This window comes from Frieseomelitta varia, unplaced genomic scaffold, assembly GCF_011392965.1.
Source record: "Frieseomelitta varia isolate USP_RPSP 00005682 unplaced genomic scaffold, Fvar_1.2 scaffold_607, whole genome shotgun sequence".
Lineage (NCBI taxonomy): Eukaryota > Metazoa > Arthropoda > Insecta > Hymenoptera > Apidae > Frieseomelitta > Frieseomelitta varia.
The window spans coordinates 102,334-116,335 of NW_025110376.1; the positions used below are offsets into that span (position 1 = coordinate 102,334).

At 46.9% G+C, this 14,002-nt stretch overlaps 1 protein-coding gene across 1 annotated transcript; it reads right to left on the minus strand.

Annotated features, from left to right (window-relative positions):
• Positions 1-2,597: 2,597 nt before the first annotated feature.
• Positions 2,598-5,801, minus strand: LOC122534505 (opsin, blue-sensitive). The gene is made up of 8 exons (XM_043665194.1): positions 5,381-5,801; positions 4,703-4,894; positions 4,205-4,420; positions 3,998-4,128; positions 3,502-3,674; positions 3,255-3,412; positions 3,086-3,181; positions 2,598-2,983 (listed from the first exon to the last, which is right to left on the minus strand). Exons 1-8 carry the CDS (start codon positions 5,440-5,442, stop codon positions 2,872-2,874), a joined length of 1,140 nt encoding a protein of 379 aa, XP_043521129.1. The 5' UTR covers positions 5,443-5,801; the 3' UTR covers positions 2,598-2,871.
• Positions 5,802-14,002: the final 8,201 nt, after the last annotated feature.

A 14,002-nucleotide genomic window follows, 5' to 3' on the forward strand; every position in this document is an offset into this window, starting at 1 on the left:
ACTTCCTTCTTCCTGCTTTTCCTTCTTCGCACCTCTCTCTCTCTCTTTCTCGCTCGCTCCTTTGTTCTCGACGCTTTTCTCCAACAGCAGCAGACGAGCCATGGAAAACTTTGATTGCGCGAAAGTCGCGCGCCCAAAACGGACTTCTCACGGAGAAGAGTAAAAAAAAAAAAAGGAAAAAGAAAGAAAAAGAGAGAAAAACAGAAAGAGGAAATTGTCGAGGAGCAGCGAATACGATGAAATTTCGGTTGATTGGGTATTCCCTCGTTGCACGAGTCGCGCGTGCACGTTCCGTTACGGATGAATCGAATTGCCACCGAGTTACCACGTGATTATCGATTCAGATCGGGTTAAAGATGGAGAGCACGATGAGCAAGGCAAATCAGACCCTCTCTCGATTACTTTTTCGATATCAGAAAATTGTTTCTCGTCGCGGCGTGGCTGCGCTTAATGTTCCCCGCGAATTTCGAGTCTGATCAGCGCGAGGTCAGAGCGTTGCTAACGCGGGAGATCGTGGGAAGCCATGACGTTCGAGATTACGATAAGCTCTCCAAGCGGCGAGAAACAAATGACGTACTAACTGCATATTAACTGAACTGTCGGGCTATCCGCTGACTCCGCCTACTGTCCGGGGAGAGCCACGCGAGTGCACTATCTACTGCGTGTACCTACACACGATCCGAGCCACGTTCGGGACTAAACTTTCACCGCTTCCCATTCGTCGCTGAACTAATCGTCTTTCGCCGTCCTCGATGGACCCAAAGTCCTTCCTGTCATGAGAAAAGAACCGCCGTTTGAATCTTCTCTGTTGCCCTGTCGTCGTGTTTCTCGCGAATCGACCGTGCACTCGTGAAAAATGATACTCGGGTTAGATGGCTTAGGAGGGAGTTCATCGCGGATGAAGAGACAAACGGAGAAAATTGTTTGCTGTTAAAAGTATTATTGAACGTGCACACACACGATTTTATTGGGGGAATTGTCGATATTTTAAACGATCGTAACCTTGCGAATTCCACTTTTCTAATCTTGTTAGCGAATTCTAAGATGTTTTCACATTGTGCATGAGGTGGGAATGTACGGATAGTTTTAATCCTCGAAAAAATTTAAAACTAGCTTAGAGTGTTATTTATTGTACTTTTATTGACCGTCAGGTTTAAGCGGCGAAACGAAGAACAGCATCCCTGTCGTTTAGTCGTAATATCCGAAGTTCAATAGAGCGACGACGAAAGAAAAATTGTATGTCGAGTTTTAAGGAGTTGTTGCAAATGGGGGACTTTAATCTTCGAGATCGTAGTCGGTCCAACGATGAAAAGTTATTATCGCGCACGTCGGGCCACTTTAATCATCTAATTGCAGGTAATGTCACTGACGCAACTGTTGCGTGTTTATGCACTCTGATAAAATTACTTAAAAAGACAAAGGAAAGCAACAGGCGTAGCAACGTGTTTAAAACGAACCCGTTTCCAGCGGGGCGGGGGGAGGGAAGAATACGCGCAATTGCACAGTTGGAAATAATTGCGTTCGCAGCAGCAACAGCGGCACGAATGTGTTAAGACGTTTTCTAAAGGGACGCAACATCTACGTGGCATAATAGTGGCTGCAAATCTGTGTAACGAAATAATTTCTTTCTCGGCGAGTCTCGCGTAAAATATCACCTTTCTGCGAATCTTAAGAACGAAAATTCTAGGCGAGAGTTGAGGGGATCGGGATAACGAGAATGTAACAAGATCCTCTCAATTTTCCGTAACAAGCGCCGACACAAACTACCACTACGCCTTTCCTCCCCCCCCCCCCGCCCCCCCTCTGTTGGCTAAAACAGGGGGAAGAAGAAGGAACTTGGGTGTCGCGGGAAAAGCGTTCGTTATTAAAAGAAAACTCGTCGTGTGTGCTTTGTTCGACAAACACGGCGCGCTGTAAATTTCGCAACGGCTCGCGGCGAATCGACTAGATCCTTTGAGAACATTATTATTCCAACATTATTCCAACGTGACGAGAGTCATTTGTTTCTTCGACTAGAAAAGTCGTGTAAAGCCGCTCGATATTTTCGTTCGGGCATTAACGAGAGTTAGCGCGAGGTTCGCTTTGAATCCAAGTCAATTATCGCGCGTCCATCACTGCGCAGGTTACAAGAGTTGTTGCGCAATCTCTCCTGCGCGCTAAGACAGACTAGACTACCTAGTTCAATTGATAATGGAATCGTAGTAGATCTCGTGCTTGAAACGGCACACTATGAAGTTTGCAAATATATATTCGAAAAGCGATCGGCCAGATGGGGGAGGAGGAACTTGCGTGACTTTATCTATTAAAATATACATTGGCTCTTGCATACGTAACTTCCTTCCGATTCGCCACCGATACTGAGAGAAATACAGCGAAAGAAACGGAGCTACTCTTGCCAATTGCAGTCTCGTTATATTTTCAAGAGTTTCGCGCTCCGCGTTCTCTGTATCCGTATTAAACAGTTTACGTTTAATGAAAAATTCTCGTTGAAACGCACGCGTAAATTGATACACAGAAAACAAACGAAGAGACAACGTTAAAGAGAAGAGAGAGAGGGAAGAGAAAGGACAGCAAGCACACTTTGCTCTGTAATTTACTTTATTATTAATGCTTCAACAACAGTACAATCGCGTATTAGCGTCGATGCACGGTTCAACATCGACTGTATAGTGATTCAAGATTTCACGTAGCCACGTAGAATCCTCCCGATCTCTACGTGTACCCTACATGTGCTACGGAATCGGGAGAGACCGAGATGACACTGGTGGTGGTTTTTCGCGTTTGTTGTTCAGTGTATCTCGATCTCGAGATGCTGGAGGACCGAACGTGCCCGTAAGCGCTTCAACGTGCTGGAAGTGCGGGACGCTCGATTTATGCCTCGTCCGATTTAATCTTCTCAGTCTGGGCAGACGCGGAGTCGTGGGTTGCTTCCGGCTCGTGAATGCCCATCCATTTGCATCGCTTTTGTAATTCTTGCCGGTATCTGCGCAGAGATGCGGAGATGCGATAAAGTATCGTTTCGTTTGTACTCAACGTTTCAAGCGATACACCGCCGTATCACGGGTAATCGCGAGTGATTAGTTACCTCGGATGATTGATCGCGTAAATCCACGGATCGATGCAAGACACCGATTTGGCGAACAAGGCGGGCAACATCGTGGCCACCGGCGTCAGTACCTCGCTGCAACGACACGTTATATAGATTCAGCGTGGAAAATGGTGGGAACGAGAGGAAAACATTCCTGCGAGATTACCGATTGCCAAATGCTCCGATCATGGCGACCGTCGCGTACGGCGTCCAAGCTAGAAGGAAGAGGAAGAAGATAGTGAACGCCACCTTGGCGATTCTTAGTTCGACGCTCCTTTCCTTGTCCTGATTCGACACCAACGATTTCACGTTCATCTTCTTGGCCTGTGGACGCAGAAAAGGAGAAATTGATTTGTAAGGAAGAGAAACGGATAGTCGGAGAAACGAACGCGAACAGCGTTCATTTGGCCAACCTGTTCCCGTAGCATTTTCTCGTGATTGCGAATGGACTTGAGTAACTGAGAGTAGAAGTATACGATGAAGGTCAGAGGGATCACGTAAGACCAAATGAAGATACACATGACGAAGACCTTGGTGTCTTGGTCGTCCGTCAAGAAGTCGAACGAACAAGTGGTGAGGAATCCCTCTGGAACGATTCGATTAAAAGAACACGTAAGTATTGCACTCGCGTATTGAGTACAATAGAATTCCATGTACACGAACTGGAAGAACTGGAAAAAATAGTTTATGTGATAGGAGTCCAGTTCAGTCCGCGTGTGTTCGCGTCATGAATACTTAAATTACAAAATAAAATTCCTTGGAACTCTTCAGACTGGTTGAAAAGCGATCGAAATTTGATTGAAACAAATGGAGTCCACGTAAATGAACCTCTACTTGTATCTTTTTCCTTTTACAAAAAAAAAAAAAGAAGAAAAGAGAAGCGAGAACTGCTCTTTGAGAATTCGTTACCGGTAGTGAATCGACCCCAGACTTTTAGCAGCGGTAAAACAGTGAACGGCGTCACCCAGAACCACGTGATGGCGATGATCACCGCGGCTTGTTTCGAGTTGAGCCGTCCATCGATCGGGCAGGAAATGGTTCTGCGCAATAGGGGAAAAAGTTCATTCGGTATCGTCACCTCGACGAGTGTATCACTAATCGTAATTGGATCGTAACCTGTATCGATCAAAGGCGATGGCAGCGTTCGTGATTGCTTGTCCCATGCCGGAGACCGAGCCCAACACCGCGTAGATGTCGCATCCGATCTCCCAGCCGATCATACGCTCGACGAAACTGCTCACTATAAACATCGGTATTTCCAGGGCCATTATTATGTCGAATATTGCCAGGCTGACTATGAACATGTTCGAAGCCGTCCTCAGCGATTTCGATCTGCAAACACACCATCTCGAGCATTTTCTGTCCTATCGACGCGCGACATATTCTACCGTACAAATTCAGCGCGACGCGCGACGCGCGACGCGGTAGTCGATACAGAGAGAGCGGTACACGGTATACGTTTTTCGAGAAAGGGAATGGCGACGATCGATCCACCGGGACGCGGGCCAAGCATTCCACCGTTTCTCGATGGAGGGCACCACGAGACCGACCTCTCTTTGCCGCGATTCCCACTTTGGCCCACATTCTCCTGTCGCTAGAAAACTCGCAACTTACGTGCTAAATATCCATATGACGCAACAATTGCCCACGCAGGACATTGCCAGCAGCATCGAATAGATGAGCGCAAGTCCGATGTGCCAATATTTTCCAGGTGCCATGAACCCTCTCCAGTGGGGGTGCACGAGATCCGAGTACTCCGGCGGTACGTTCCAACCCAGAAATCTTTCTCGCATCGACGGAACATACCTGGATCATTGGCAAATTAAACGTTTAATCGTCGTGCTCTCGTTTCCTTTCTCGCGAGTCTGGACTATTAATTTACGCGCGATTCAGGAGATTGAGCGTTTCTCTCGTACTCTCGTTTGCTTGTTCGCTGTTTAAATTATCTTTGATACTCGGGATTTTCTTATCACGCGTAATAATAATCTCTCAGCTGCGTGTACCATCGTATGCCGTCGCAATTTAGAGTCGAATCGTGAAATTTTTAATTGCCTTTCATTTTATTTCTAATCTTCTCTAATCGCGGACGATGCAAAGCACGTAGGAACGTAGATGAATTCTTTCCAGCGTCTGTTGCTCGATTTTATCCAATTTCGAAACAAATACATCTGGTGCTGGTTGAAAACGTAATAAAAGAAACCATTATTCGAATTTTTCCAATTTCCGAAATAAATACATAGGTTGGGACTTTCATTTTCGATTTCTCTCCGCAAAGATTACAGAGGTACACACCCAGCTTCCTCGCCGATGAAAGCCAATGGACCGCTAACGAAAGTCTGATTACGCAGCAACATCCCGGCACGACTCGAAAATTTCACGCTCGGTACACGGGATTCTGTAACGACGTTGGATTCGCAGCGATATGCACTGGATCGCGATAGCTTGGACGATCACGGCAGAGCCGGGATAACTGAATCGTCGAACGACGAAAGGAATATATGTGTGTATCTGTGTGTGTCTGTATGTTTCTGTATGTGTGTGTGTGTGTGTGTGTGTGTGTGTAGATCGGAAAAGATAATATCGGGAAAGGATAAAAAGTGGCGATAAAACCCGCGTTGAAAAAAAAAAAAAGGAACAAGGTGAAACGCGCGCACACACGGCTTGAAGTGAGACGCGGTTGAGAGGTTGTGAATACGTTCCGCAACTCACTTGACTTCGTTTATCGCGATCCTTTCCTTTTATACACGCTGACGAATCGCGGTTGGATCGCGGATGGCGTGCCGCCTGAGAGCTTAATTCGATTTGCGATTTACGAATAGGAGAAACCTTTTGTTCGGCTGAGTCTAGGCGGTCACGCGAGACCGATCTCCGTGCGAACCTATCCTTCGTGACGCGATGCCCTTTCGCGACCATTCTTAATCTCCGATCAAGGCTACGTTTTCGGAAGGTGAGACGCAGCAGCGATCGGTGAAACGCAACGAGCAACGTTTATCGTAGCGTTCTTCCAACTTCCCTTTTAGCCCTTATATTTGAATCCTTTGCAAGTACTTTCGATTTAAGTACTTGTTCTAATTCGTTGAAATCGCTTCAGACATGCACAAGTAACAGAGGAAATAATAACTGAAAACATGTCCAATAGTTGTTCGTGGACGTGTGAAAATCACGTATAGAAGAAAAACAAATCGATAAATAAAGATGGTTCGCTCGCCCCATTCTCCGAGATTCTTCGAGCTAAACGACTAGAGACGGAGAGACACGCGTGCGATATATATGTATAAAAGGACGTATAATGCTAAAGAGGTGAAGAGACACATATCTACAAATGATAACAACAACAATAATAACGATAACGGCGTTTCGATGAATGAAAGTTGGACGGCAAAGGCAGAGCAGAGATCTCCATCGTGCTCCGGCGAAACGGTCCGATCGGCGTAGTAGGCAGCCAGCCAAAAACTCGTCCGCTTTCTCTCTCTTCCGCGTGGGCCACGTCGGATAAAACGAACATTGGCCGGGGGAGGGAGACGAAAAGTCTGTGGTGTGCATGCACGCGAGTTGCCGCCCGAGATCGGCGAAATCGGCCGGATCGGGAGAGATTGTTTCCGATACACGGCGAGATAGAGAGAGGACAAAGAGGAACGACGACGCGCTTAGAAATATTCGTCTCTTCCGATGCGATGCGACAAGGCATTGTCCCACTCATCGACGAATCCCGTCTGTGTGGACGCCTCCGGGCCGATCCACCAGAGACAAAATTCGCGTAGGATACGCGCGCGCGTGCAATCAAAAGTACGAAGGGTGGCCCGACGGATACACAGAGACGGACGAGTGCTAGACAAAGGGAGCCCCGAGACAAGGAGAGCAATCAATGAGAGATGACGGACGCGACCGCGAGACCGCGGAGACCGGCACGACGCGAGATGAACGAAGAAAAAGAGAGAGAGAGAGAGAGAAGAGGGTGTTTGAATCGCTCGGTTGCGCGAGGCAGGGTCGAGGAAGCGAAGAGAGAAGAGCCAAGGACCGGCGTCACCGGTCGCGCTCCACTCACATTGTTACCATAATCGGCCTCGGTTGGGCCCATTGTTTGTCATTCAATTTTCCCGCTGGATTTCCACCGCGGACAATGGCAGGAACGCTTTATAAGTCGCGGGAATTACACGGGCGAACAAAGCTCGTAAATATATCCGTTGAATCGTGAAAAACGTCGCTGCTGCCGCTACGTCCCTCTTGCTGTGCACTCGGAATGTAACTCTCTCTCTCTCTCTCTCTCTCTTTCTCTTTCCACGCTCGCTAATCCTCTCTCGCCTCTTGTCACGCTGTTCTCCCGACGCGATGCGCCGTCCTGTTCTTTCTGTCTCGAGGCTGCGGTTGAAACGCGCGAGAGTTGTGCGTTTTCGCGCGGAATGACGCTCATAGCGGGAACACGACGTGACGCAGCGCAACAGAACGCAACGCGCCAACCAGCCGACTAAACTGGCCAACGCGAACGGATGGAAACGCAACGGCGGATACCGGAGGCCGGTGCCGAGCGCGTCGAGTGTACGCGCCAACGGACCAACCGGCCCCTCCACCCCGCGACCATTCTCGTAAATCAGTGGAATTCCGGGCTCCGTTCCGGGACAATTTTATGATTTAATCCGGTGAATGCGCGAAGGCTGTGGTCGCCGCCTAGCTTCGAAACAACCCGAGTTGGCGATATACACCGGCGGCTGCACTCGCCGAGATGAATTTCGCACGGCGCCAAATGGTGACCGCGTGTAAAAATGGTTTGCGGCGGCCGATGCCCGGGATGGTGGGCACAGTAGTAGTAGCAGGAGAGAGAGTGGTCGGTGAACAGCGGACGCCACGCCGCGCCGCGCCGCGCCGCGCCGCGCCGCGCGTCGAACGACAGTGGACCGGAGTGTGTTCCACTCCGGGGAGTGGAACGCGACGCGCGGAGACGCAACACGACACCAACCGGTTCGACGTTCGGCCAGCGTGAAATTTCAGGACGGTGACCGACGTGCGTCGCAATTTCTCCGAATTTTCGATCGGTTTGAGAGCGTTATTCGGTTAAACCGATAACAAAACGCGCCCTCGATTACGAGATTGACAGCGCGAGTCCAATCGATTCCCTCCCCCACCGGCCGGGCCTCTACACCCTCGTAATTTCCCTCTGACGAGCCTCTCTCTCTCTCTCTCTCTTTCCGTCTGCCTGCGCGATTTTTTTTCGCAAGCGAGCACCACAATCGCTCGTTCACACGACGACGCACGATTGTCTCTTTCTCTCTGTTTCTCTGTGCGCGAGCATTATTTCCCTCGTCTCGGTTAAGCGTCTTAACCCTCGTCCGTCAATTTGACGCCTGTTTCTTATAAAATGTTACTGTTAAGGGAACAGTCACGACCTGCGTCGATCTTGCATCTTTGCTGATATCCCTTGGGGTACGAAGGACCACCCACGATAACTATGATTGATCTTGTTTCGATTTTATCGCGTACTAAGCCTGACGGCTTCCACTAGATTCTTGCTTGAATCAAAATATTAAAGATTACTCACTACTGATTACTCTTTAAAATGCCACTTGCTGAGTAATACTATTAACTTTTGCTGTGATTCTGTTCTGACTTCTATTAACTTAAAATACTTTTGAACACTACTTGAAAGAGAAGAACCCCTTTAATTTCCTCAGAGTCTTTCTTTTACATCTCTCCATAGAACTCTGAGGAGTTGAGACCAGTCGGGAAGAATGGGAGGTTTTCAAAATTTTTCATTCCCAACTCACTCCCGCAAGAATGACTCGGATGGGACGGCATTTCTGAACGGTTGTCTTCTAAAAACTATCCTGTTGGCAACTCTATATGCGTATTGACTAATTTTGACTGTGTAATTGTGACTAAATTTATTAATTGCCTAAGTTGGACTCTCTTAAATGGTCAAATAGTTTAGAAATGATTTGTCAGGCTGGGTCGGAGCACGTCCATGTCATAAGTGTTACGTATTTCTCTTGACCTCAATAATGTTCGCAACACGGATAAGTACGGACGCCAGGACGGACGTTTATTTTACCAACATACAGCATACTTTGACGTTTTCGACATTTTTGACAAATAACAGATTTTATTAGAATTGCAATAATATTCACTCGACAGAGATTACCTTCCAATTGCCCTCCAATTATTACCGTAATTGCACGTTAAAAACAAATTGAGATTCGTTCGCTATATGCGAATGTAAAGAAATATATATATATATATATATATATATATATATATATATATATATATAAAATTATCCAATTTATACAATTATACTCGTGCACAATTCGATGTTTATTCAAAAGTTTATCCGCTGCAGTTTATCCGACTCTTTACTTCCGAGTGTCATTCATAGTCTTCAGGTAGCACCTTCATTCCTCTGAGGGATTTCGCGGTTCCAGAAGGTCCAAGGATCCTTCATGTCTGTTTTATGCTTTACCTTTAATATGAACTTCACTCGACTGTCGACATTCTTTACGCGAAATAGTTCAAATTCACACGATGCGTTACAGACTCCCGGAAGTTCACATTCTCCGATAATACGATACTTCATTGTCCAGACGCGATATTGTCTGGTGCACGCCGGCAGCCGTCAATGTATTAACGTTTTCGCCCGATTTCAAGCGGCGGGAAACGCGCGCAGTAATACCCGGCACGATACGCCGGTGGTCCGTCGTTCCAAGTCATGCTCGTTACCCGATATTTTCTCGAGTTCATCTCGAAGCCCCGCTTCTCGCCGCTCCCTCGTCTCGTCGACGGTTGCCTCCGCCGCCGCGCCGGAAGGATCGACAGTCGTGAATAAAATTGCCGGTGGAAACTCGCCGAGAGATAGGAATCCCGTCGTCGTTCCGGCTTACTTCTCTCCCTCTGGGTATCGGCGCTTTTCCACCATCCCTTCCCCCCGCTTCCACGTTTAGTTTTCCAGTCCCTTCCTTTCTCCCGTTCCCTCTCGCCGCTTCCGGCTGAAACCTTCGCTACCAACTCGAAATATTCCGCTCCGTAGTCGTAAACTGTCGCGATAGTCGGCCCGCGAAGCGGCCCGAACGAAGAACAAAGGAATGCAGATTGAAGAGACGCGGATTAACAAGGATTAACGCTAATTGGGCAGCCGCCGCTCGATGGTGCCTCGCTGTCGTCCTCGTTCTCATCCTCGTTCTCGTTCTCGTTCTCGTTCTCGTTGTGACGGAGTCGCCGCGCTCGCTAATGGCAGCCGCGGTCTGTGCGTTTCTCCTCTCCTTCCTCCGCGCCCCTTCCTCTCCCGCGTCATGGGCTTTCGACGCGCGTTCGCCTCGAGAAAGTCGCCATGCACCGAGCGTGCAGATTGACACTCTTTTTCCCGATTCAAGAGCCATCGTGATTATTCAAATCGCGAGCCCAGTCGTTGGAGTTTCGCTCCGAAACGAGGGTTGGGAGGGGGGGGGGGATCTCTCTGCGCCTGAGGATTCAACTCCTCGTTACGAGCGAAATCAATTCGGCATCCCTGTTAATCGTACCTTCTCCCTCCCCGAGGAATACAATGTCTCGCGATTTCCGGGTTCAATCGAAATCCGATTGACACTTGGGAAAAGTTGACGTTCTCCCGCGTGGCGACCAATTCTCGCGCTGGCGAGATCAATTTTGGAAATTGGGCGCCTGGGGATGTCGATTGGTTCGACTTCGTTAATTCTCCCGGTGCGCAGTATGCACGCATACATACGTCGATCAGGATGATTGAAGATTTCCACGACCACTTGTCAAGCCCAAAGACTTTACAATTTTTTCTTAAATCGGACGCGGTAGCTCCTAAAACTGTTGAGATTCCTAAAAATCACAAATGACGTCACAGTAGCGTCGCAATATTGAGAAACCTTTGACGCTAAAGATATTTAGCTATTTAATAGTTTCGTATTTTCCGCTTTTCTCGTCACTGTACGCCGAGAGTACGCTTGGACGATCGTGCGCTATTTTCTGCGCAATTACGTTCGTACGAGACACGGCGAAGGAAACGCAGCGAAGAAACGGAAAACGCACGAACCCGAGAGATCTTCATCTCGTAGACAATAAACCGTATTGTACGCGCTACTTGTCCCGTTCTCCTGATACGTACGCGGATATTTCCGCCGTTATCTTTCCGCGAGGTCGATCCTCTCTGGCTCTTTGTTCCACCGAGCACCGACAAAACGAATCAGCCGTATGCGGCGAAACATTAGAGACCAGCGTGATAACATCCTGCGTTCGCGAAAAATACGACACCGTGTCTCGTCGATGATAAAATTTTATTTTCGTTTTTACAGCTGTCTGAAATCGCGGCCTCAGGAATTTTACGACCAGACGATCCGTCGTCTAATCGTCTCGAACAATGTGTAATTGTTAGGTGTGAAGAAGTAGCAGTAGACTGTAATTAAATATACGAACGTTCTGCTTTCCGTCAGTTTTGTTATTTAAAGAAGATAGACGGGATTCTCTGATTTTAAATGCAGCTTCCCGATTAAAGAGAGGAATTTCAACGCAAGTTAATTGAAGATGTGAATATATTGAATTCGAATCTTGTTAAAAGGACTGATAAGTTGACGGCTGTTTTGTGCAGAAGATAGAGGGGCGTAATTAACAAGCTGGCTCTCGAAGTTGAAACAGTTTTGAAAAATTTTTAAATATATTTTTTCCGGCAAAAAGTATTTTTAATTAAAATTTTCGGAGCGGATGAAAAAAATACACGGTTCCCTACGAAATTAAACGAAAATATAATTCTAGTAACATTTTTTATTATCGATCGATAACGTACTGAATTCTAAAACTGCTTCCTTGTAGCGAGGGGGGAGAAGAAAAAAACAGGAAATGTGATTTATCATATTTTTCAGATGTAAATGCAAATGGTTGCCTCTCCAGTGTTCCACAAATTGGAACTTTTTACGAATATGTATATATAATAGCGAACGATAGAACATTATCATAAAATATTCATAGAGTGTAATAGACATTACGTTTGATTAACGCGTTAAGTAACGCGCTGATATTGATGATTTTCTGTTTGCGCCACGCGATGTGATTATTGTCAACAAACACACTGGCAATGAGCAATCTATTGCAAACTTGGAATAAACAAATCAATTATCGGGCTGCTACTATAATAGCTGCGCCAATTGAATACGTATTGTATCTCCGTGAAATAAAAATTGTCAATGCAGCGTGGGTGTAAAAACATTTCTCACTTTCGTGAAATATTTCTTCCATTCGATGAGTTGTTCGATTTTTCGAATCTTTCGGGTGATCCTTCGATCGTCGTCAAATTCCAGATAGAAATGTACATTATAATACAACGTTTGCGATATTTAGATGAAGAATTTTTTTAATTTAAGAGAAGAACGTTTAAAAATCTTTTATCTCTTCCATTTTAAGGCAAGATTTATTGATAGGCTGCGAACTTTTATATATTCATCGGATGTTTAAAATAGTGAAAACGCATTAATAATTGATAGCTTTTTAAACATAATCGAAGTATTACTTCTGAGCAGAAATATACTTGCACTGTAATCTTTGGATTCTCTTTATTCTTGTATCCCTGGTTTTCCCATAAATTCATAAAACTCCGCAGTCTAACTTGATAGACGAAAGATTTATTTCTTCTCAGGTATCACTTCGCTCGTACCTACGAAAATTTCCAGAGATCCAATCCATCTCGGATCTAGTCGTCAAGGAACGTGTAGCCCAAAATTTACTTAAAAAGCTCGTCGATAATTTATTCAATACTGAAAGGAAAACAGCATCGAGATTGAAACGTCGCGCGACACGTTCGTAAGAACGAAGCTGTACGCGTGAACGTGGAACCGAGCTGCAAGTAGATAAGGACGATCACTGGTCGGACGTGCTTCTCGACCGATTTACCGTCACCTCGCATTATCGCTACGCTATTTTTTCAGCTTTACACCGCCGGTATGTTTATTCTAGCGCTTATCCCGCTCTCGGAGGCAGCCAGTCCTCGCAGAAAAAGAGAAAGAGAGAGAGGGGGGGGGGAGAGAAGAGAGGGAAGAGAAGGCCAAGAGAGGTTTAAGAGCGAACCGCGAGTTTCACAGTAAAAATGCAAAGTCGAAAACTCGGGCCGACGCGGTTGAGACGGCGGTACCGAATACACATACATACATCGTACATACGTACGTACCTCTACCGCCTGAAATAACCTCTCATTTGTTCCAAGCCTGACTTTTTCTCTCCTCTCTCTTTTTCCCTCTTCCTCTTTCTCGTCTCTTTCTTCGTCAGCCTCGTTTCCATCTTCCCTTTCTCTCTTTCTCTCTCTCCGTGCCCTTCCTCGACCTGTGCCTCTCCGAGACCCGTTTTATACCGACAAAGAGGCCACGGTCCTCGGTAGAATACCGTCGATTTCGCGAAATTCTTCGGAAAAATCTCCATAATTTCAGGAATTGGCTTTTGATGTCGGAGATGAAAGAGCCCGGGCGAGCCCGGAGTGGTCTCTCCGAATCGTTCCGCCTATTTCTCTATAAGTTTAGCTCGTCTTCTCCCTTTTCTCCCACCGGTCGATTCTTCGACGTCGGATTTGAAATTGCAAAACCTCGAGGACAGAGACGCGATCAGAGAGACGGTCTGAGGGCACGGAGCTGCCGAAACGACAAGGCGAAACCACAGTCTCGGCCATGGTTCCCGCTGGATATTGTTCCCGCTTGGCTTTCAAAATTTCCTTCCCCCCCCCCCCCAACTTTGGAAATCTTCTTACAATACGCGACGAGCGCGCAAGGAGCTGGGGACGGCGGTGGCGGCTTCTCAAAGGAGAAGCTGAAAAATAATCAGGGAAAGGGTAACCAACTCGTCTGTAGCTCGAAGCGTAACGAATTCGCGTTGGCCGCGGGCGAGAGAGAGAGAGAGAGAGAGAGAGAGAGAAGAAGGAAGGAGAGAAAAAGAAGACCGGGTATT

Coding starts and splice junctions, on each gene's coding strand:
- LOC122534505 (XM_043665194.1), bottom strand. CDS start 5,442: ATGTTGCTGCGTAATCAGACTTTCGTTAGCGGTCCATTGGCTTTCATC. Junction 3,675..3,997: donor CTGGGGTCGATTCACTACCG/GTAACGAATTCT, acceptor GAATCGTTCCAG/AGGGATTCCTCACCACTTGT. Junction 3,182..3,254: donor ATCGGAGCATTTGGCAATCG/GTAATCTCGCAG, acceptor GTGTCGTTGCAG/CGAGGTACTGACGCCGGTGG.